Below are 22,578 nucleotides of genomic sequence, written 5' to 3' on the forward strand. Positions count from 1 at the left end.
TCCATTTTGTTTCTGAACACCCACTTGGTGCCTATCACATTTTTGTTCTTTGGTCTGGGCACAAGGGTCTAGGTTTCATTTTTCTCAATCTGCTCCAGTTCTTCATCTATAGCCTTGATCCAGTCTTCATCTTTTAGAGCCTCCTTTGCTGTTTTGGGCTCAATTTTAAAGAGCAGACAAGTACTCTCCCTTGCTTTTCTTCTAGTCAATACTCCTGCATTTTTGTCACCAATAATATTGTCAGCATGATGATTATTTTTGACATACCTTGGTTGTACTGGTTCCTTTCTTGGAGCTTCTTATATCAGTTGTGCAAGTTCTACTTCACATGTTTCCTTAATCAGTTTACACCTAACACTTGGTAGATTTGAAATTCAAATCTTTCCAATCTTCCCACACTCTCTCTGCGCGCTCTCCATCAATCTCACCAGCAACTCATCCTTATCTGCCTCTGCATTTCATAATTTCACCAACCTCTGGGTTGTGTTCTATTTTTTTATTGCGAACCAAAAAATCTGCACAAATCTCACTTTAACTAGTTGTTAACTGCTGTAGACTTCACTATCCGTTTGTTTGATGATATCTTGTCAAGCTTGACTCACCTTTGGTCATCGCATCCAACTTACTGGTCACTGCTCCGAGATTCTCGATGGATAGCATTCTTCAACCTGTATCGCCGGTGTAACTCTTCATCCTTTGCCACTGGTCACTGATCATTAATCAGATTGATCACCTATCTGTCTAGAGTGTTCCAGTTGTGCATAAGACTACTAAACTGCAATTTGAGTCACCTCTTGTGACCGCATCATCATTTCATCTGCCAGTTTTAAGAAACTGATCTCAACACCTATCAGGTGATTGACTGACCAGTCAGCTACTCTGTTTATCCTTCAACCGATTAGTTCTTCGACCAACACACTGCTTAAGTGTGTCAATAATGCATGTTAGGGAAGCATTGAATCCTCCATATTGATTGCAGCCATGGGTAAACCATTGTGGTTTACCACACCTCCTTGCCTACGAGTTTGACCTTATTCACCGGTAAGTGTTTGTCATTAATGACAATACTAACTGATGAACTAGTTGTGTCAACACTATCAGTTATGCCAACATATAAATCTGATCTTTTGTTTTGGTTCTGAAACAAAAGATACATATATGACAATTCATCCTCAAAGGAATGTCAGATGGCTTCAATAAAATGGACGCCTTCAACCATGATGTGAATGAAGATCGATGAGACGCAAGACAAAAATGTTCATGTCTTCCAGTTTTCTATGAGATGAGCCTCAAAAGTTTTAGGTTTGACAGGCATAGGCAGAGTGCATTTAGGTTCTCGTGGCAAAAAAACTCATTGCCATAACACTCTCTTCCCATTTTCGCTATTCAAGAGCTATTTGTGGGCTTAAAGAGGCATCCAACCACGAAAAACAGAAAGTCGTTGCCTTCTTGATAACCGAGCTTGTTTGTTCAGATCAGGGTTGAGCAGCGGCAAACAGATCCATTTGTAGGTCACATGATCGAACCCCCAACCTTGTCACTTATTCTATTTGAATGGTAATGAGGGTTCAGTGACCCGTTATAAGAGAGACAGAGATAAAATTTAAAAAGAATAAAACTGTTCAACAATACAGCCTATACATTTTCCACCATAAATTCTTACAATTGACACAATTTACGAACAATGAATTTAAAACTTAAAAATACATAGAGAAATTTTAAAATATGCAAAGTGGGTAGTTTAAGTATAGGTGAAAAAAAACATTTTATAATGGTAGATAATATTCTTAAGTTCGTGGGGCAATTTCTAGCCCCACCTTTCCCGACTTAACTATGCACTCCTATTTTTCTAAAAAAGATTCCAAATAAAACAATAGCAATTTAATTTTTTCTCTTTTTTATTTTTATTTTTTTCTTTCTTTCCGTGAGACCACCTCTTCCATAAAAATAGAAGCGCAAACCCCTCCATGGGACCCCACCTTTGCTGTGTTCAATGCGGTTGCTGAGGTGTTTGTTGATCTATTTAAAGTTCCTGAATCCTATTTGTATATTTCGATAATGAAGAATTGGCGATACCTCTGCAGAAAAAGAAATGTAAGGGTTATATTTAGTTATTTGTTTTGACTGTATCTGTGCAGGCTGCATTTGATTTTATGGAGCTACTTGTATTTCCGTAGTATTTCCGTTGTTTTTCGTAACAATTTCAGAGCGCTCCACCGTGAATCTATGCTTTGAGCAGTTATTTTTTTAAAACTCCAACGAAGGCCTAATTTTATACGCTCATGCGGGTTTCCAATTTTTCTCGCGTCCAAGTCCTGTTTATTAATTTCAGCTTCCTCGTGCATGGAATTCAAGCAACCAACGATATGCCCCTGTTATTTTGTTTAGTAAATCATGCTAACCGGAATTGCAATTTCATTCTGGTCCTCCCCTAATTCTTGAAATGTCGTCCCCTAATTTCCTGCTTGTTTATTTGTTTGAGCGACTGAAAACTGGCTTCGGTGAAATCTTCTGACCTTTCGGAGCTTAGGATATTGCATTTATTTTTCCTACTTTTGCTTTGCTTGTTTCTTTTTAAACGAGAGGCTTCCATTTAAAGCATTAATGAACAGTAAGGGACGGCCCATGGCTGCCCAAGACATCCCGCTGCAATCCCATTTGTGTTGCGTATCCCTGCAGTTGTTTACCCTGTTCCAGAGCTGCTAGGCTGGCACATACACTAAGAATGTTAACAAAAGTGACCCGGCTAGGCTTCGTGCCACTCCGCTGCTTTTCACTAAAAATCTTGAGGGCTTCCCCTCTTTCCTCACTCTGCGCATACCCTGTTATCATTGCAGTCCAAGAAACCACATTTTGCCCTGGCATTATATCAAACAAATGTCGAGCATCATATAATTTGTTATTCTGTATGTATCCTGCAATCATTGCATTCCAGGATTCCAGATTTCGCTCTGGCATTTTATCAAATAGCTGACGACCAACATCTACTTTTCCATGCTGGGCGTATCCTGCAATCATAGCATTGCATGAGACCACATTCCTCATCGGCATTTTGTCAAAAAGCTTGCGCGCGTCATCAATTCTCCCATTCTGAGCATATCCTACAACTATCGAAGTCCAAGAAATAATATCTCGCTTAGGCATTTCATCAAACAGCTTCCGTGCAATCTCTATTCCTCCTTTCTACGCATACGCCGTAATCATGGCATTCCACGAGACCACGTTCTTCTCAGGCATTCGGTCAAACAGGTGATGTGCAAGCTCCAATTTCCCCTCCTGAGTATAACCTGCAAGCATCGTGGTCCATGAAACCACATTCTTCTCAGGCATTTAGCTAAACAGAATGCAATCTTCTTCGATCCTCCCATTCTGTACGTAGCCAGATAACATTGCAGTCCAGGAGATCACATTCCATTGAGGCATTTTGTCAAACAGATTGCGTGGATCATCCACTCTTCCATTCTGTGAATACCCGGAAACCATTGTAGTCCATGTGATCACATCTCGTTCAGGCATTTGGTCAAACAATTTGCGGGCATTTTCAATCCAACCCCTCTTGGCATAATTTGTAATCCTTGCATTGGGCGAACTCAGATTGACGTTTATCATTCCTAATCTGCTGTTTTTGTTTCGAGGTTTGTTTTGAGCATAGCGTTGAGAATTTATAGTAGGGAAAATACATGATTTCATCCTGAGATCTTAGGAGAACTGCAACTGAATCATGTCCTGCTAATCCAAGAGATGATAGTCGCTTCAACAGTAGATCGATTTTCATTATTTCCTGCAAATTAAGGAGAGGGGTGGTGAATTCATTGTTTATTTTTTATGTGAGAAGTTTGGGTTATGTCTAATTTATTGGACACTCATCATTAGTATGACTTTAAACCCGTGGCTAATTGTGTTTAGAACAACAAAATTTAAATGAATTAATACAATGAACTATTATTGAACAAAATCTACTCATTATAAACTCTCAATTTTTAGGTTTCTAGAAATTTGTTCTAATGAAGTTAAAAAATGCAACACCGACAGCACCCATTCTTTACCAGGGTAGAGATTTTCTTTCTAGATAAACTAGGACCTGCAAACTCTCGTGTCTAATGAATGCCCAGCGCTCCTCTCCACCATATACCTAAGCCCACACAGACATCCCACACCCCAACCACAAATCATTCGTCAAAACACAAGCACAATAAAATTGAAAAACCTTCAATTCAAGCTATAATACATTACTTCGGTTCTTAGCTAAGGAACATCTAAAACATGAGCCATTACTTGAAGAAGATTCTGGATAGTATTGGAAATGAGATCTCTGCTAAACCTAAGAGGAAGAATGGCCTTGACTGCAGCTTGCATACGTTTCTTGTGAGTCTAGGTTAATTTTACTTTGAAACTCCCATCACTGCTGTACCAGGCCAAGTTGCATTGGAATGTTAGGGTTATTGTTATCACTATAAATTATGTGTTTTATAGTTCTGAGGTATTTTTATTCTGCATCCCCTGTTGTATAGCTGCTATTCCAGCGCATGCACTGAAAATACTTGCACAGGCAAAATTGTCCGCTTTCACTTTTTCCCACACTTATTCTTCATCTTAAGGAGAGCATTGTGCACACGGTAAAGAACCTGTTTTTGTTTAAGACCATTGGAGATTTTTTCTGTGCAAATCCCAGCTGTTATGATAAAAACTATAGAGAGCTTGTTAAGATGAATGATTTCGACTTCAACATTCGTAACTCCAATTAAGAACTATACTATTTAACGCAATTACAGCTAAAAGCAACAAAATACTTTATAGGAATACATGCAGTGAACAAAGTCGTGAGGGCAGAGACACCGTTTTAGCATTAATATAATCCAAATACGTATCACCATGTAAGGAAAAAGTCAAAGAACTTCCTACAGCAGAGTCGGCTAAATAAGCATCACCATATAGGAAAATTGACTCATGCTTTTGTGCTGCTGAAAGCCCTTCACAGTGTTATGAGACTATCCTTTGATCTGCCCTTTGAGAGTGTCATTGTGTAATTTTACTTTATGTCAGTATACTTCAAAAATTAAGGGTAGGGCAAGTTAGAAAATGATGTTGTGTTTATATTTGATGTGTCTAATCATTGTTTTAGACTCGATTGAAGTGCAACACAATTCAATAAAAAGAATATGCTATAATGTATGTGATGTCCCTTCTTATACTTTTTGCTATTTTCAGATTTTTTTCTAAATTGTGCAAACTGAAATGGTATAAATATAGACAGCGACATTTCATTATTACAATCCTCAACAGCAGCAATCAAAATGGACCTAGCAATATAGAAAACTCAACTTATTTATTTTCCCATAGCACTGGGATGTTAAAGAATATAAATATATTCCCCCACATCTCCGACCATACAGCCCAAAGTTGGCACTACAAATTTAAATTTAAACTTAGCTTTATTATATAATTTATTTATTATGTTCATAAGTCCGCCAAATGGCAGGAGTATTGAAAAATGCCTTCTTTTTCTTTTTCTAATTTATGAATTCGAAGTCAGCTTAAGGGAGGTGTGACATGACAATTTATTAGATTTTATTTAGAAGTTCTCGACTTACAAAAAGTTTACAAAAAGTTTGAGGATACAACTGTCAAATGTCAACACTGTCTAAGGAAGTTCACTAGAGCACTTTCAAGTCTTCTGCAGTTATCATATCACCGCCAAATGACAAAATAAAAATAATGAGCAAAGAATAAAGAAAGTTGTCTGGTGCTGTAAATGCGTGTTTGTCAATATGATTACAAGTAGGAAATCCCATCGACAGTCCATCTCATTACCCACAATTGCCTGCAGCAGTAAGCAAAAAACAAACCGATGCAAAGAATAGAAAAAAATCATGAAAAAATTAAAAGCCATTCATCAAGCTTGATCACATCATGTAATTAAATACAGACGCCAATCCTACAAGATCACTGTGAGCATTGTAAACAAAACAATATCATTAAAGAAATAAATTAGCCTTAACATAGGCCTAAAACTAAAACTAAGTCCTCATTATACTCTTATAAAGTATTGTAAGTCCTCATTATATTTTTATTAAGTCATCGATAGAGCTGCATACTATATGATCATAGCATTGTCACCCTCATTTAGCTCTTACATTCATTTCCAATTTGTTTACTTTTAAATAATCCTCATTATACTCATACAATTTTTTTGAATTATAAAAATATTAATACAGAAAAGTTGCAATTGTTGCTGAAAATAACAATAAACAGTCGTATAAAATTAAAATATTGCAATATAATATAGTTATATTCAAGATAAAAATATAGTTCAAAATCAATATTGCAAAATTAGATTGTATACAAAATTCAAACAAATAAAAAACATAACAGTTTAATAATACATGCAACAACAAATCAACTTTCAACAAAATAAATAATTGACTACATTTCAATTAATAAAATATAATTTTTTTATTAATAAAATCATATTATACTTATAATAGTATAATCAATATTGCAAAATTAGATTGTATAGAAAACTCAAACAAATTAAAAAAAATAACAGTTTAATAATACATGCAACAACAAATCAACTTTCAACAAGAAAAATAATTGACTACATTTCAAACAATAACATATAATTTTTAAAATAAAATAAAATCATATAATAGTTATAATTAATAAATGTTATTAATAACTATAACAAATATTATTATTGTTATAAGTGATTGTGACATCAAATTAGAATTCATGGACAACAATATTATAAACTGTGAAAATCATATGTTTACAATTATATTTTTTTGTTAAATTAGATTAAACATTATTTAAAAACAAAACTTTTAAAATCAATATTATCTCTGATCTCTGATATGATAAAATAAAATTCCTCTGTTATTGTTATTATAATAATTATTTGTGAAGGAAACTTTCCCAAACTTAAAAATTTGCTGCAAGATGGAGTGTCTATTTGTGACGAAAGCTCCCGTGTAGGCTAATAAATCTTTCGGTTGCCCATCTGTTTGGATTCTACCTATACATATCTAGTTGTTTGTACTGATCTCTGCGGGAACACAAAAGTAATTGCCAGGGAGTGTAGAACATATTTTGCAATGTTGTATTGCATCTTGGCCGGGTCTTGGTGGTGGTGCCATCAACTCAGCTCTTGGCTTTGTTTCTGACCAGTGGGTACCCTTTCATTAGAGTACTTTCAGCACCCTTTTGCTTTATCTATATATATATGAAGTTTATTGAATATGGCCTCGTTTGTTTTAGTACAAGTGTTTTGATCAATTCAAGGGTTTTGGTGGGTTCTAGTTTGTTGACACACCACTTTTGTTTCCCTCATTTCCGTAGAAATTCTCTGATCATTTGAGCTTTGGTTTGTTTCTTTTTCTTACTTCCCTTGGAAAGTTTTCCTGGTCTGGTGGGTTTCTTTCAATTCAGTACCCATCTGATTCGATTTGTTTTCCGTCGAATATAGGTGTGGGGGTTTGTTGCCTTACGCCTAGAAGTTTTTAAAGCTTTTTAGTTTATTTTGTCTCATGGTTTTTTGAGAGAAAAAAAGGGTTTAGACGGGTTTTAGATTTTATTTCATTGATTACCTCTCAATTCATCTTTAATTGTTGTCATTCAGGTTAGACCTTTTTTTGGAGATGTACACACGGGGGGTTCTTCTGATATTAGCTATAAGTTTTTCGAATTTTGAGGTTTTTTGGTGAGGGTTTTAATACATTTTGCCATTAGGCCTAGGGTTTGGGTTGTGCAGGTTCGTCTACATTGTCATCCCTGATAGAGATTATACGGATGGTGATTTGATCCGAAAATAAAACCCACTCATAAGACATGCTTTTATTTGTATTGATGAAAGCCTCCGGTGATAACCACCTTGTGTAGGATATGGAGATGTCTGTTTAGATGTGACATGATTTTTAGAGTGTTGGGATTGTCCTGGGTGGTATTTTGTGCTGGCTAGAACAGGGCCTAATCACCATAACCAGGTTTAGTGCCCCAACTCAGTAGCTGAGCATCTCGCAGTAACCTACTCATATACCACACTGTACTATTTCAAATGTCCATGCCCCTGCCCCCTGCCCCAGTAACTAAGAGAATGGATTTGGATCAAACTCTTATTTGTTCTTTGATATCAACCATAAAAGCAAAAAATCTTTTCTAAATTAAATTAATTGCAATAAATCGTTTCTGAGACTGCTGGGCAAATTTGTTTATTTCAATAAATATCATTCTTTCTCCCAGAAAATCGAGCAAAATGACTTGTGGACCAAATATCATGATTCATTGAAAAAATATGCAATTGTTTTGCAATTAACCTGCACTTTTTCTAAGTTTATGATTTGGGCATGTTATAGGTATTACGCTGCTATGGAGACATTTCTAAGACATGGGGACTTGGGGGGAATGCCCTGCCATAGGACCGCCACTGTTGCCACCTCCCTTGTGGATGTCTCTAGGTCGCTTATTATATGACACACACTATTACATACTTATTGCCACCTTTAACTTTTTGAAAACTAATTTGCCTTTCATGGGGGAACTCATCATCATTGTTATTAATATTATATGACGCAAGTAGATTAGAAGGACCAAATGGGAGCCCCACTACTACTTAGTCTAAAAGTATGCTAGCTACTTGGCTGCTCAATAACTAAAGATTGTGAAATAGAAGAAAGATCCAAGTGAGTTCATTTTGGATCTTGTTTGCCCCTTGTACGCATCATCTTTGTGAGTAAGAAGGTGCAAGTTGGAATGCGTATAAGCTAGCTCCTCTGTGCCAATCAAATGTGCATCAATGAGTGGATGAAGTGTGTACTCTAATTTGTTCATATGAGGATGAAATAGCTATCTATTGAAGCAAAGGGAACTCTCAAAGTGTTTAAATTAATTTAAATCAAGCTTCAAATATCAAAATAATCTTTTTTAAAATGAAACAAAAATTTAGAGAGTGGGTAAATACTAAAAACTAATAAGGATGATGAGAATAGATGAATAATGCAAAATTTTTCCAAATGATAGTGGTCGATTTCAGGTGTGTACACCTGAATAGGCTTTGACTTTCAATTTAGAAATGATAAACAAATGGACTTTCACTCAATTATATGAACTAAGTTAAAAACCATTGATTCTTAACACTGTTCTAAAATTGAAACAAATGAAAACTCAAAACAATTTACAAATGAAACTTAAACAATATGTTATTTCACCTTGCTTCAGGTCATCATGCAATTTTTCACAAATATTTCCAAATAATGCATATGGCAATCTGAAAATACTACAAAACGTTCATCATCACATCTATCTTGAAAATATAGTGGTTCCACCAATGTAAAGAGCGTGGTTTGACATACCACTGACCCTGAATCCTTCCTTCCCACTGAGAAGCAGATAAATCGGCTTTGACAATCCCACTTTCCAGCTCAGTAGTGATAGCATGAAGGACTGTTTCCATGTCATCTGATTTCATATTTGACAGTTGTCTTATTTCAGATAAATCTAATTTACGTTTCTTAAATTGTTTTTGTATCCTTTCTGAATTTTGAATGTCATTCCGAATTTGTAGTGCCAGTTGAATAATATTTGATGCGATAGTAAGAAGAATTTTCATTTTTTCTGTTGAATTGGAGTTCATTCTGCTATAGTGATCTCCTCCCTGCAAAATCACAAAATGTAAATAAAATTATTAAGTTTGCATGATTTATAAAATAATATTTATTGTGCTGCTATTATAACCTAAGTCAAAGGATACGGCGATTTTCATGGATGAGGTTCGAATTTAATCGAATTTCAAACTTCTATTAAAAAATCGAATTTAATCGAATTTCCTCTATAAAGCACTGCTATCCCCCTCTAAACACAACTCAGCTGGTCGTGGGTATTCTTTGTATATGCTTTGTATCTATTGGGTCATGGGTGTCTGTAACTTCTGCCTCGCCCTCGGATTTTCTCCAACGAGGGTCGCTATTCTGATAATTTATTAGAAGTATACATATATTTAAAAATAACCAAAATTATAGAAGGCAAATTTATCTGAATTTTTCCATTGTTGAATTTCTTCCGAATTTCATGGCTGTCGACCTTGTGACTTAGATTATAACTACTGTTATCAACCTGAAATGCTATGGTAGTTGACATTGGGCATTTTCAACCCCCAGTCCTTCAAGTTTTGATAGACATGATTTTAAAACTCTGCCCATGATGACCTAACATAAGGCTCACAAGAAGTATGATTGAAAAATTGTCCTTTGCTTTTGAAGACCTCAATCATGTCTATAATATTTTTTTTTCAACCTGTGTTGGCACAGGTTTCAAATGCTTGCTTATATAGATAAAAAATGTAAATAGTAATTCTATTGTTAACGATATTCCATCACATCTTCCAAATTATAGCGATCTCTAGGAGATTTGTGTGAGGAATGCGTGCAATTTTGATCATGCGTTTCTATCGCAAGAACTATTTGAGGTAAAGAGACATGATAGAGAATCACCATATGATTTATGTGCAATCTTCTTGTATGATTTGCCCTTGGTGTACGAAGACGCTGGAATTGCTGAAGCAGGGTTTCTGAAGATATTTCTAAACTTGCTAAGGCATTGAAGTCATTAAATTCTAATCTTACAAGTCTGCAGGTGAATGGCGTTGTTCTGCTATTGGAGTAGACTCGAAATATACTCCCAAGATGCTTGTTTGGAGCATAAATCAGATCTCAAACTTCCAGTGTGTGTTTTCCTTTACAAATCATGGTCAAATATGCATTCAACAGGTCTGCAATATTTGTAATCAATCAAATCTTTTTGATATTATGAAACATAAATTTGATGAAACAATAGATAAGTCAACAGAATCTTTCTAGTTACATATAATTAGTGCGAATAGATGTCTACAAGATTTTTTTTTCAACCTGTGCTGGCACATGTTGAACATGCCTTCTTATATAGGTAAAATGTGTAAAACAGAAATAAAAATTGATTGTCAAGATAATAGTAATGGCATTGATGAATTGACAATAAAACATGAAAAATTCACATGCAAAAAAGATAAAGGATTTATTATTCATTGACTTTAGAATCAATGGAGCTTTCTTTGTAATTCTGTTTAAGATTTACTAATAGGTAAACAGTAAAGAAATAAAACCATATTATCCACTGCAAGTCTACAAATATTATCCAGAACAAGTCTACAACAAATAGTCAGCCAATATTACAAGTATTGTCCATATCGAGTAAAGAAGATTGTAACAGTAAATACATTTTTTTCCAGCAAATACAACTTGAGTTCATTCTTGTTCTTACAAATTTGTTTAGGATGAATCATAGTATAAACAACAATTTAGAATAAAAATTCAGAAATTTAGAAACTAAAATTTCTGCTATGTAATATGGACACTATAGATACAGTACATAGTAATTAACAAAAAAAATTCTAAAGCAATCAATCCTAGTTAAGGATGAATCATAGCATAAACAACAAGTAGAATAAAAATTCAGATTTTTACAAACATAAATTTTTGCTATAAACAACAAATAGAATAAAAATTCAGAAATTTAGAAACCAAAACTTCTGCTATGTAATATGGACACTACATATACAGTACATATTAATTAACCAAAAAATTCTGAAGCATACTTTTCTGATGTAACAATCATTCCTAGTTAAATTTCACAATTAACCTTAGTTAATCTTTAGTTTGAATTTCATAGAAACATAAATCAGTGAGGAAACAAATTCGATATCAATGCATATTTATGTATTCATGAAAACAATATTGTGTTGAAAAATTCAAATGACCAAAAGTCACAATCAATATTGATTGTATTGTATTGATATAAGTCTGAAAAAGAAATTGTTTTTAACATACTTATATAAATGTCATACAAATAATTACTTAAATACAAACATAGACCAAAATCATTTTTCTTTTGATAATGATTCTGATATCTTCAGCATTGCTTGACCTATAGAATTCAATGCAACAACCAAACTCATCTGCACATTCACTTTTTGTTCCTCCAATTTAATGAGCTTTTTAACATTTAATTCTTCATTATGTAAACGCATTTCCATTAGAGCATACTCCTTTTCATGGCGTTTCATACGACCCTCTTCAACAATTTGCAATGTAGAAACAACCATTTGGTTGTTTTCTAGAAGAGTGTCTTTCATGAAATAAAAATTGATTGTCAAGATAATAGCAATGGCATTGATGAATTGACAATGAAACATGAAAAATTCAGATGCAAAAAAGATAAAGGATTTATTATTCATTGACTTTAGAATCAATGGAGCTTGCTTTGTAATTCTGTTTAAGATTTACTAATAGGTAAACAGTAAAGAAATAAAACCATATTATCCACAGCAAGTCTACAAATATTATCCAATCATACGATCTAATTCTGTATGAGATATTGAGGTTCCATAAATTTTGAATTTGGTTCTTAATCTTATTGAACATGCCCAAAATGCTGCCTTCTTATGATTGTACTGAAAAAGCTTATGTAATTAGATCGTATGTGTGTATGTTCCTGCAACTTGCATTTCCCTGTGATGCATCTCTAAAGTTGACTGTAGTAGTCTGTTTGATAAATTGAGTTTCTTTTAAGGATTGTATTTAACTCACTTTTGATATCCTGATACATCATCTTTTATTTATTCGTTAACTCTAATCTTGACTGTAGTAGTCTGTTTGATAAATTGAGTTTCTTTTAGGGGTTGCATTTAACTCACTTTTGGTATCCTGATACAGGATCTTTTATTTATTCGTTGACTTTGAATTTGCATCTTAATCTTTTGAACATGCCCAGAATGGTTTGTCTTCTTATGATTGCACTGAAATAGCTTATGTAAAATGCTCATACGTATGTCTGTTCCTGCAGCCTGCATTTACCTATGTATTGGCTTAAAAGATATAAGAAGATTTTGCTATTTCTTTTTAAGAACGACCTTGGCATATGAAAAAGTTTTAACGCTTTAATGTTTTGAATGATTTTTACTACTTAGATCTGGCTTTATAAGCTTCTAGCATTAAATGGATAGGGTTATTCTTCAAAAAGATTTGATACTTTTTTGACAGTGAGCTTCGGTTATCTTTAGTGCTTTATTTTTTTTTATCGACTTTTTTCTATTTAGCCTTGGCTTTGGAATCTTCTAGTGTATGTTAGCCTTAAGTTTCTTTTTGAATTTTTTCCGAGTTTGCTCTGGCTTTGTAATCTTCTAGCTTATGTTTGTTTATAGTTTTGTTTTCGGCAATGTGTGGGTGCTCATTTAAGATTAGTAATAGTTTTTTGTGCTGCATGCCGTTGCTTTGCATATGTTCTTCACACTTGTCATTTGGTTCATTATCTGGCTGAACTTTTGCAGACAAGGCTCATCAAAACAGTATAAAATTTTTATATTGAGGGGAACTACAAAGAGCCAAAACCATATACCTGTGCAAAAGCTGTAATGGGTGATTCAGATGATGCCATGCCTCCTAAGAAGAGGGTTGCAAACAAACAACTATTTAGAGATGATGATTTTGATGCTGAGGAAGATGTTTCTGGTCAAGAAATTGGAACTTTTCAGAGGGCCAGTGATGAGGTCCTTGCAAGCAGAAGAATTGTTAAGGTTTGTTGCAACACAACATTCTCCACTAGGGCTGCCAATCCATTTGCAAGCATACGTTTGGTCCCCCCTACTGCGCCTCCCTCTATGGGTGAGTCTGCAGCTAAAACCTCTGAATCTACCCTGTATGCAGGTGGTGATGGGCGACCTCTAGTTGCCCAAGAGGAAGGGACATCACTCCCTCCCTCCCTCCTTTCTTACCCCTCTACCTCTTTGTTCTTCTCTCTTCCTCTCATCTCTATGTCATTATCTCTCCCTCCCATATGCAGGGATTATGGTTGCAAGTATAGCACATAGAGTTCATGGTATATGGTTGAGGTTGTAAGGTTTAAGGTTGCGAGTATCGAAAGAGGGTTTAGGGTATAGGGTTGAGGGTATTGCTCATGTTGATACTTCCTTCTGTCCCTCTTCCTCTCCCTCTCTTCTCTCACCTCTTTGTCCCTTCTCTAGGTCTCTTCCTTCCTTTGGCCCTCTCTCCCTCTCTATCTCCCTTTTGCTCCATCCCTCTTAGTTTGTCTCTCTCCCTTCTCTCCATTATCATAGTCGCTACCTCTTCCTTCCCTCGTCAGGTCTCTCTCTCTCTCTCTCTCTCTCTCTCTCTCTCTCTCTCTCCCTCTTTCTCCCTCTGTACCTCTCTACATCTCCATCCATGTCTCATTACCCACATCTCTCTCTTTCCCTCTCTCTGTGACACAACTCTCCTCATTTGGAAATCTTGTTTATGTCTCTCCCCCCTCTAGTCTCTTGCCTCTCCATCTGTCCCCTCTCTAGTTCTCTCCCTCCCTCCCCTTTTCTCTCTCCCTCACTTTTTATCCCTCTCTTTGTGAACTCTCTCTCCTCTTCTCTATTTCCCCTCACCTCCCCATATCTCCTCTCTCTAGGTTTCTCACTCCCTCCATGTCTACCTCTCCCTCCCTCCCTTCTTTCTCCTCTTTCTCTTTGTTCTTTTGCCTTTCCTTCTCTTCTCTCTTCGTCCCCTATATAAGGTTTAGGGTTGAGGGTACTGGAATAGGATTTAGGGTATAAGTTTGAGGTTGCAATGTTTATGGTTGAATGTATTGGGTGTTGATACTTCCCTCTCTCTCTTCCTCTCTTATTTCTTCCATCGTGTGTTCTTTGCATCACTCATGGAGACATTTTCTCCCGATTTCTCACAGACCTACAACAATAGTCCTGGTGCACTTGCTTTCTATTAACAAAAATAGAGAAATAAAAAAAATGCAAGAAAGAAACACTTTCTATTATCCCAATGAAATGAAATTACAACATCTAGAAAATGACATGCTACAATCACATGGGCTTTCTCATTACAATAATATGCAGTTAGAGCCACAATCTACACTATAACCCCTTATTTGCCTTCTTTATGCAAAATGTTTAACTTGTAAAGTTATTTCAATTTTAATTGAAGAACAAGTTATGAACTATGAATGCTATATATGGATATGAGGAATTATGTCAATATCTAATAAATCTGATTTTTTATCTGCAGGTCTGAAGGAGAGAGATCATTTAATATTTTCTATGTCTTCTCCAAATGAATTCAATTGGCATATATATCATTTAGGCAACCGGTCAATTGGTGTATTGACCGGTCATGCCTTTTAGGCATGACCGATCAATGCACCCATTGATCGGTGCCTTTACAATTATACCATTAACACAATGTTGATTATCGGTTCAAAAAACCCCCGATAGCATATTGTAATATTATAATATAATGACTGATCTATTTAATGAATCGGTTCAGATAAACATCGATGATTCAAAGTGCACGATGAATATAATCCAACCGGTGCATTTGTTAACCAATGTTTAATCCAAATGAAGCGGTGTATTCATTAAACCCGATAATAAATATGCTCGATATAATTAAGCCCGATAACAGATGTGAATCGATGCCAATGTTTATGCATCTGATAGCAAGTATGTATTGGCTAATTTAACCCGATAACTTAATGATAAGCAATGTTTGTACAATCCGATTATCATATGTAATATAAATCAGACATGAAGCATGTAGATGAATAACAGAACAAGGAAGGTTAGGAAGATCTTATCTTGCATAAGCTACCATGCATTAACACTCCCTCTTAGCTTTGGAAGATAGATAAGGCAACCTGCATCACATTTCCTTTTCATAACTAAGATAATGTCAGTCAACAAAAATCATTTATACATGAGAAGTACCATCAAGACATATGATACAAAATAGAAGAACATCACTTGAGCATGTGACATAAAGTATTATTTTAACATGTGATAAAGTAAGAGAATCATCACCTGATCATGTGAGAAATCACCAAAACATGTGATCTGTAAGATTCATCAAGATATCACCTAATACATGATATCAGTATTGCCTAACACGCAATACTTAAGGATAAGTCTATGAGAAAGGTTAGTTTCTCATCATATCCAAGTTGTGATAAGTGCAATAACATTTATAAATGTTTATCACAACATAGTCATGGCACATCCATGACTTACCAGAGATCCAACATGATCAATGGTTGAGATATCACCTACACGTGATATCAACATTGCCTAACATGCAACACAAGGATAACCATATGAGAAGTGCTAAGTTCTCATCATATCCAAGTTGTGATAATGCAATAACATTTGTACAAATGTTGTATCACAACATAGTCATGGCACATCCATGACTTACCAGTGATCCAACATGATTACTGGTTTGACTATCATAAGATCGTCACCTTATGATGTCTACATACAAGTGTTCAGTATCTAAGAGATCGTCACCTCTTAGATATGAACACAGGTGGCAAGAAGCCAAGAGATAGTCCAAACATGATAAAGAAGTTTACACCTTAAACATCTTAAATATATGTAAGTATAGATTACAAAGCAGATTACCTTTCTGTCATACCTAAACCCTTTCTGAAGTGATCAACCTTCACTCTGGAAAGTGGTTTGGTCAGAATATCTGCAGTCTGATCTCCTGTACACACATATTCTAACTTTATCACATTCCTGTCAACCATATCTCGTACATAGTGATATGGAATCTCAATATGTTTGGACCTGTCATGAAATACTGGATTTATAGAAAGTTTCATACAGCTTTGATTATCACACTGAATGACTGTAGGTTTCATAGGTTCTCCAAATAATCCCACGAGCAATTTCCTTAGCCATACTGCCTCTCGGGCAGCGATTGAAGCTGCAATATATTCAGCCTCTGTGGAACTCTGAGCTACTGAAGATTGTTTTCTGCTGATCAGGATATCATGGTTGACCCTAAACTGAAGCAGCACCCTGAAGTGCTCTTTCTGTCAGTCACACTGCCAGCCCAATCTGAATCTGTAAATCCATGTAGATCTATGTCAACCTTTTCATATTTAAGACCAAGCTTTAGGGTACTTTGTAGATATCTCATTATATGCTTTACTGCAACCAGGTGTATCTCCTTAGGTTCACACATGAACTGACTTAAGGCATTAACAACATAGCAGATATCTGGCCTTGTATTTACTAGATACATCAGGGACCCAATTATTTGCCTGTATTGAGTGGGGTCAGTAGGTCTTGATTCTGTTGCTGCTTCTTTAAGTTTATGGAAGTTGGTTTCCATAGGAGAGGTCATGGGTCTGCAGTTTAGCATTCCAAATCTTGTCAATATGTCCAAGGTGTACTTCCCTTGGTTCAGTACAATATTATCAGAATTTTGCCATACTTCCAATCCTAGGAAGTAATGAAGAAGCCCCAAGTCTTTCATATCAAATTCTGTGGATAGATCTTTCTTGCATTGATCTATTAGGTGATCATCTCCTGTAATTAATAAGTCATCAACATATAAAATTAATATTAACATATCACCTTTATTTCTTTTGAGGTAGAGATTAGGATCTGCATCATTCTTAGAGAAACCCAGCTTTGAGAGATAGGTGTCAATTCTTTCATACCAAACTCTGGGAGCCTGTTTGAGCCCATAAAGAGCTTTCTTGAGTCTACACACATGAGACTTTGCATCATGAATTTCAAACCCTTCAGGTTGCTCTAAGTAAACTTCTTCCATGATCTCGCCATTTAGAAATGTTGTCTTAACATCCATCTGATGTACCTTCCACCCCTTTGCTGCTGCAATGGCTAGGACAACTCTTATTGATGTGTACCTGGCAACAGGTGCAAATGTTTCTTCGTAATCTATTCCTTCCTTCTGTGAGAACCCTCTAGCTACAAATCTGGCCTTGTGTTTTTCAATACTGCCATCTGCAGCATGCTTGATTTTAAACAACCATTTAGAAGACACGACAGACTTCTTGGTTGGCCTAGGAACAATCTCCCAAACATCATTCTTCATAATGGACTGATATTCTTCAGTCATGGCATCTATCCATACTTGATGTTTGAGTGCATCTGAAACATTGTTAGGTTCAGCTTTAGAGAGATCATTCATAAGTGCAACATAGTTGATGAATTTATTAGGCCTCTTTCTTTCCTTGAAGGTTCCTGAAGGAGCAACGAACTTCTGAGCTTCTGCTATAGTTTTGGTGGCCCATAGTGGTCTTTTCTTGCAATTATCTATAGGTGGGTCTTGTGTTTCACTTATAGTTTCTTCAAGATACTCCCTCTGAAGCTCAGGAGTAGGTTCTTCTTCTAGGTTAGGAGTAGGATTATGAATTTCAGGTTCTATTGTATTTTGGGCCCTTTTGAAGGCTAAATCTTCTTCGAAGATTACATCCCTACTAAGTTCAATATTTCTCTGCCCTTGTACATAGATTCTGTAGGCTTTAGAAGTTTCACTGTATCCTACAAGTATTCCCTTTTTTCCAGAGGGTTCTAGTTTTAATCTTTTCTCTTTAGGTACATGAATATAGACCAGACACCCAAATATCCTAAGATGGCTGATATCTGGTTTTGTCTTGGTAAAGACTTCCTCGGGAGTTTTATCTTCAAGGTGTGAATGAGGACATCTATTTTGTATGTACACAACAGTGTTAGTTGCTTCTGCCCAAAGGTTCAAGTTTAGATTTTGATCTAGTATCATGGCTTTGACAGCTTCTACTATGGTCCTATTTTTCCTTTCAGCTACTCCATTTTGTTGTGGATTATAAGGTATTGTCAACTCCCTCTTAATCCCAGAATTTCTACAAAAGTCTTTAAATAGTCCTGATGTGTATTCCCCCCCATTGTCAGTTCTTAAGGTTTTAATTTTGTTTTCAGAGAGATTTTCTGTTAATGTTTTAAACTCTTTGAACCTACTTAGGATCTCTTCTGATTCTTTACATTTCAGAAAGTAGATCCACGTCTTCCTAGAGTAGTCATCAACAAAAATTACATAGTACAAAAATCCTCCTAGCGAGGGTACGGACATAGGTCCACATACATCAGAATGAATTAACTCCAAAACTTTGCTAGTTTTCCTAGTACTATTTTGAAATGCATTTTTGGTATTTTTACCTAAGGCACACCCTTTGCATGCCTCTGAATGATATTGCTTCAACTTAGGTAGACCTGTGACAAGGTTTCCCATGGTTGACAAAGCTCTATAATTCAGATGGCCTAATCTCCTGTGCCATACTTCATTTGCATTAGTTGCTTCATGGATCAATGCTAGATTGGGCTCTGTACATAGCTCATACAAATAGCCTTGTCTTCGACCAATGACCTTAGCGTCTTTGATGGAGGATCTCTTTGGCCAAGCCAACACCTTGTTTTCCATGAAGGTCACTCTGTATCCTTGATCTTCTAGTGCTGATATGGAGATTAGATTTCTTTTGATGCCTGGAACATATAGTACTTCTTCAAGTCGTAGTGACATGCCTGTCTTCAGTTTGATGGTGCAGGTTCCAATTCCTCTGACTGGATGTGAAGAATCGTCTCCGATGGTTACTTCCTCATCATCTTTCTCTATCATGGAGTCTAGTATTTCTCTAAAGCCAGTGATGTGTCTGGATGAACCACTGTCGATCACCCATGAGTTAGATTTGTTTGAAGTATGGCTTGTAAGTGTTGAGTAGAGGACATAGTTCTCGGAGTCATTTTCTTTTCTAGATTTCCTCACTTTTGCAAATGTGGCTTGCTTCCCTTTCTCCGGACAGTTTGCAACATAGTGTCCGAATTTGTCACACCTATAACATTGAACATGTGATAGGTCTTTCTTAGAAGTGTTCTTGCCTTGTTTAGCTTTTCTTTTCCTGAATTGCTTCTTTTTGTACTTCTTATTGATGTTTGTATTTAGGACTTGCAAGTCTTCATCTATATTTTTTTGTTTTATTCCTACCTTGTTCAATCGGGATTCTTCTTGTAGACAATCATCTCTTAGTCTTTCAAACTTAGGATATTTGGACCTTGCACTGATGCCTTGGATGAATGTGCTCCATCCACTAGGCAACCCATCTAAAGCAATGAGTGTTAGTTCTTTGCCTCGGATCTCGTAGTCTAGAGTTGCAAGTTCATCTTTTAAAACTGATATCCGCATGAAGTAGGTGTTGATTGTCTCCCCTTTGTTCATGGTGATATGATTTATTTCTCGTTTTAGTGCTAGAGTACGACTTGCATTTGATATCTCAAATGTCTTTTCAAGTGCCTTGAACATTTTATAAGCCGTCTCCTGCTTTCTAATGATGGGCATTATATTATTTCTTACCCCATACACTATTATTTTAATAGCCTTATCATTTCCCTCGATCCATGTGGATTTCTCGGTTTCATCTTCTGGTTGTGCACTTTCAGTTTGGACATATGAATCAACTTTGTTTTCTCTTAAAATCATTTTGATTCTAAACTTCCAAGCTGAAAAATCTTCGCTAGCTCCGAGTCTATCTTCGAATCTGATAGCGTTGGCCACTATGGAAATGTGATGTAGTTTGTAACTTAGTCCTTGAATTTTATCAAAATTGAATAGCCTAAGGTTCGATTACCTTGGCTCTGATACCATGTAAAGTTATTTCAATTTTAATTGAAGAACAAGTTATGAACTATGAATGCTATATATGGATATGAGGAATTATGTCAATATCTAATAAATTTGATTTTTTATCTGCAGGTCTGAAGGAGAGAGATCATTTAATATTTTCTATGTCTTCTCCAAATGAATTCAATTGGCATATATATCATTTAGGCAACCGGTCAATTGGTGAATTGACCGGTCATGCCATTGATCAGTGCCTTTACAATTATACCATTAACACAATGCTGATTATCGGTTCAAAAAACCCCCGATAGCATATTGTAATATTATAATATAATGACTGATCTATTTAATGAATCGGTTCAGATAAACATCGATGATTCAAAGTGCACAATGAATATAATCCAACCGGTGCATTTGTTAACCAATGTTTAATCCAAATGAAGCGATGTATTCATTAAACCCGATAATAAATATGCTCGATATAATTAAGCCCGATAACAGATGTGAATCGGTGCCAATGTTTATGCATCTAATAGCAAGTATGCATCGGCTAATTTAACCCGATAACTTAATGATAAGCAATGTTTGTACAATCCGATAATCATATGTAATATAAATCAGACATGAAGCATGTAGATGAGTAACAAAACAAGGAAGGTTAGGAAGATCTTATCTTGCATAAGCTACCACGCATTAACATAACCACCCTAGAATATTCTAGAAAGTGTAACTCCCATTTGAGTGTCATGAGTCCAATCGTACATTTTCTTAGGAAATAATATATTTAGGATTTTTTGTGGATTTTGGTTGAGTCATAACTTTTTATTTGACCATTGTATTTTCAACTATTAGATATTGTTGGAAAACTCTTAAAAAGATGTCTGAGATTTTCAACCAATTTTCGGGCCCATATGGAGCCTCAAAGTGCCTCAAAGTTGACTGTTTTTTTAATTTAAATTATTTAAAAACATTAAAATATTGATATATCGAAATGAATATAGTGAATACTAACTCTTATTTCACAACCTTTTTAGTGTCATCCTAAATATTTGCATACCCATATGTTAAAAGCTCTATGTAAAATTAATTCTATTTGCATACTCCATGGTGATATTAATTACCATCTACATGGTTGTGACCAATATTTAAGAAGGTATAATGGTTGTTCATCATCAGTGAGAAATAATGGAAGATAATTAAATCTAACTTTTATTCAAACCCTAATTGAATCATAACACTAAATATAATTAAACTGTCACTTTAATTGAACCCTAAACCCTCCTTCAAGTTGAAAGTTGACTCTAAACTCAAATAAATTGTAATCTTAAATATAACCTTAATAGTCACCCTAATTGAACACTTATTGAATACCACCCCTAATTGAACCATAATCCTAATCCTTAAACTATCCTAATTGATCTCTAATACTAACTTTAACTCTATCTTGATCATACAACACTCATCCTAACTCTGTTTCAAACTGAACTTTGAATATGACAATAACTAAACTCTAACCCTACCGCTACCCATAAACCTAACACTATGATTATTTAAAACTCCAACATTAACACTTATTGAAAATCGTATAACCCTCATCATCAACCTAAGCCTAAAACAAACACTAATTCTATGTCTAACTCTAATCATATCTCTAACCCTAATTGAACTTTAACTCTAACCCTAATTGAACCTTGAACCTAATTGTATCCCTTATTGAATGATAATCTTAATTTATGTCTTTATGGAAATGATATTTAAAGAAATTAATTTGAATTGTGTTAGTTAAAGTATTTAATTACAATGATATTAAAATTAAAATTGAATTTCTATTAGAATATCAGGTCCGCATATTTTAGGTAGATTTATCTAAAGATAAATATCCTAGTATTTAAGATAAACCCTAAACCTCTCTAATTTCCATTTGTCATTTCTATTCATTTGTCTCAATCCATCAGCGCCATATAGGGGAAAGGATCCAGTAGTTGTGCACCCTAACTTCGCGCTTCTCAAAATCTTACTTGGAAATTTCAAATCACTCTGATTTTTTTACAGCAGCTTACTTGGCAAGTCCCTTGCTTATAACTAAGATTTCAGGGCC

General features: G+C 35.3%; 2 protein-coding genes across 3 annotated transcripts in view; one reads left to right on the forward strand and one right to left on the reverse strand.

The window, feature by feature from the left end:
- Nucleotides 1-1,980: 1,980 nt before the first annotated feature.
- LOC131079368 (protein RAE1) overlaps nt 1,981-22,578 on the forward strand; it is a 169,227-nt gene continuing 148,629 nt past the window's right edge. Inside the window, exon 1 of one of the 2 annotated variants that reach the window (XM_059221603.1) lies at nt 1,981-2,094. The gene's annotated coding sequence lies outside the window, so the exon portion shown is untranslated. Of the gene's footprint in view, nt 2,095-7,039; nt 7,167-22,578 lie in introns of those variants that run through there. The other variant, XM_059221602.1, reaches the window with a different exon arrangement.
- On the reverse strand, nt 2,602-12,130 carry LOC131876051 (pentatricopeptide repeat-containing protein At2g35030, mitochondrial-like). Its single transcript, XM_059220824.1, has 4 exons — nt 11,975-12,130; nt 9,348-9,649; nt 3,376-3,574; nt 2,602-3,183 (listed from the first exon to the last, which is right to left on the reverse strand). Exons 1-4 carry the CDS (start codon nt 12,128-12,130, stop codon nt 2,602-2,604), a joined length of 1,239 nt encoding a protein of 412 aa, XP_059076807.1.

The sequence above is a fragment of the Cryptomeria japonica genome, chromosome 5 (assembly GCF_030272615.1).
Source record: "Cryptomeria japonica chromosome 5, Sugi_1.0, whole genome shotgun sequence".
In the NCBI taxonomy this organism is placed as follows: domain Eukaryota; kingdom Viridiplantae; phylum Streptophyta; class Pinopsida; order Cupressales; family Cupressaceae; genus Cryptomeria; species Cryptomeria japonica.

What these genes read in the sequence shown, in the direction of transcription:
- LOC131876051 (XM_059220824.1), bottom strand. Translation starts at nt 12,130, where the DNA reads ATGGTTGTTTCTACATTGCAAATTGTTGAAGAGGGTCGTATGAAACGC. An exon ending in GGAAGGATTCAGGGTCAGTG is followed by an intron (nt 3,575 to 9,347) that starts GTATGTCAAACC and finishes GCCCAATGCAAG; the next exon opens with GATTACAAATTATGCCAAGA. An exon ending in CTGCAATGTTATCTGGCTAC is followed by an intron (nt 3,184 to 3,375) that starts GTACAGAATGGG and finishes GCGTATGCGTAG; the next exon opens with AAAGGAGGAATAGAGATTGC.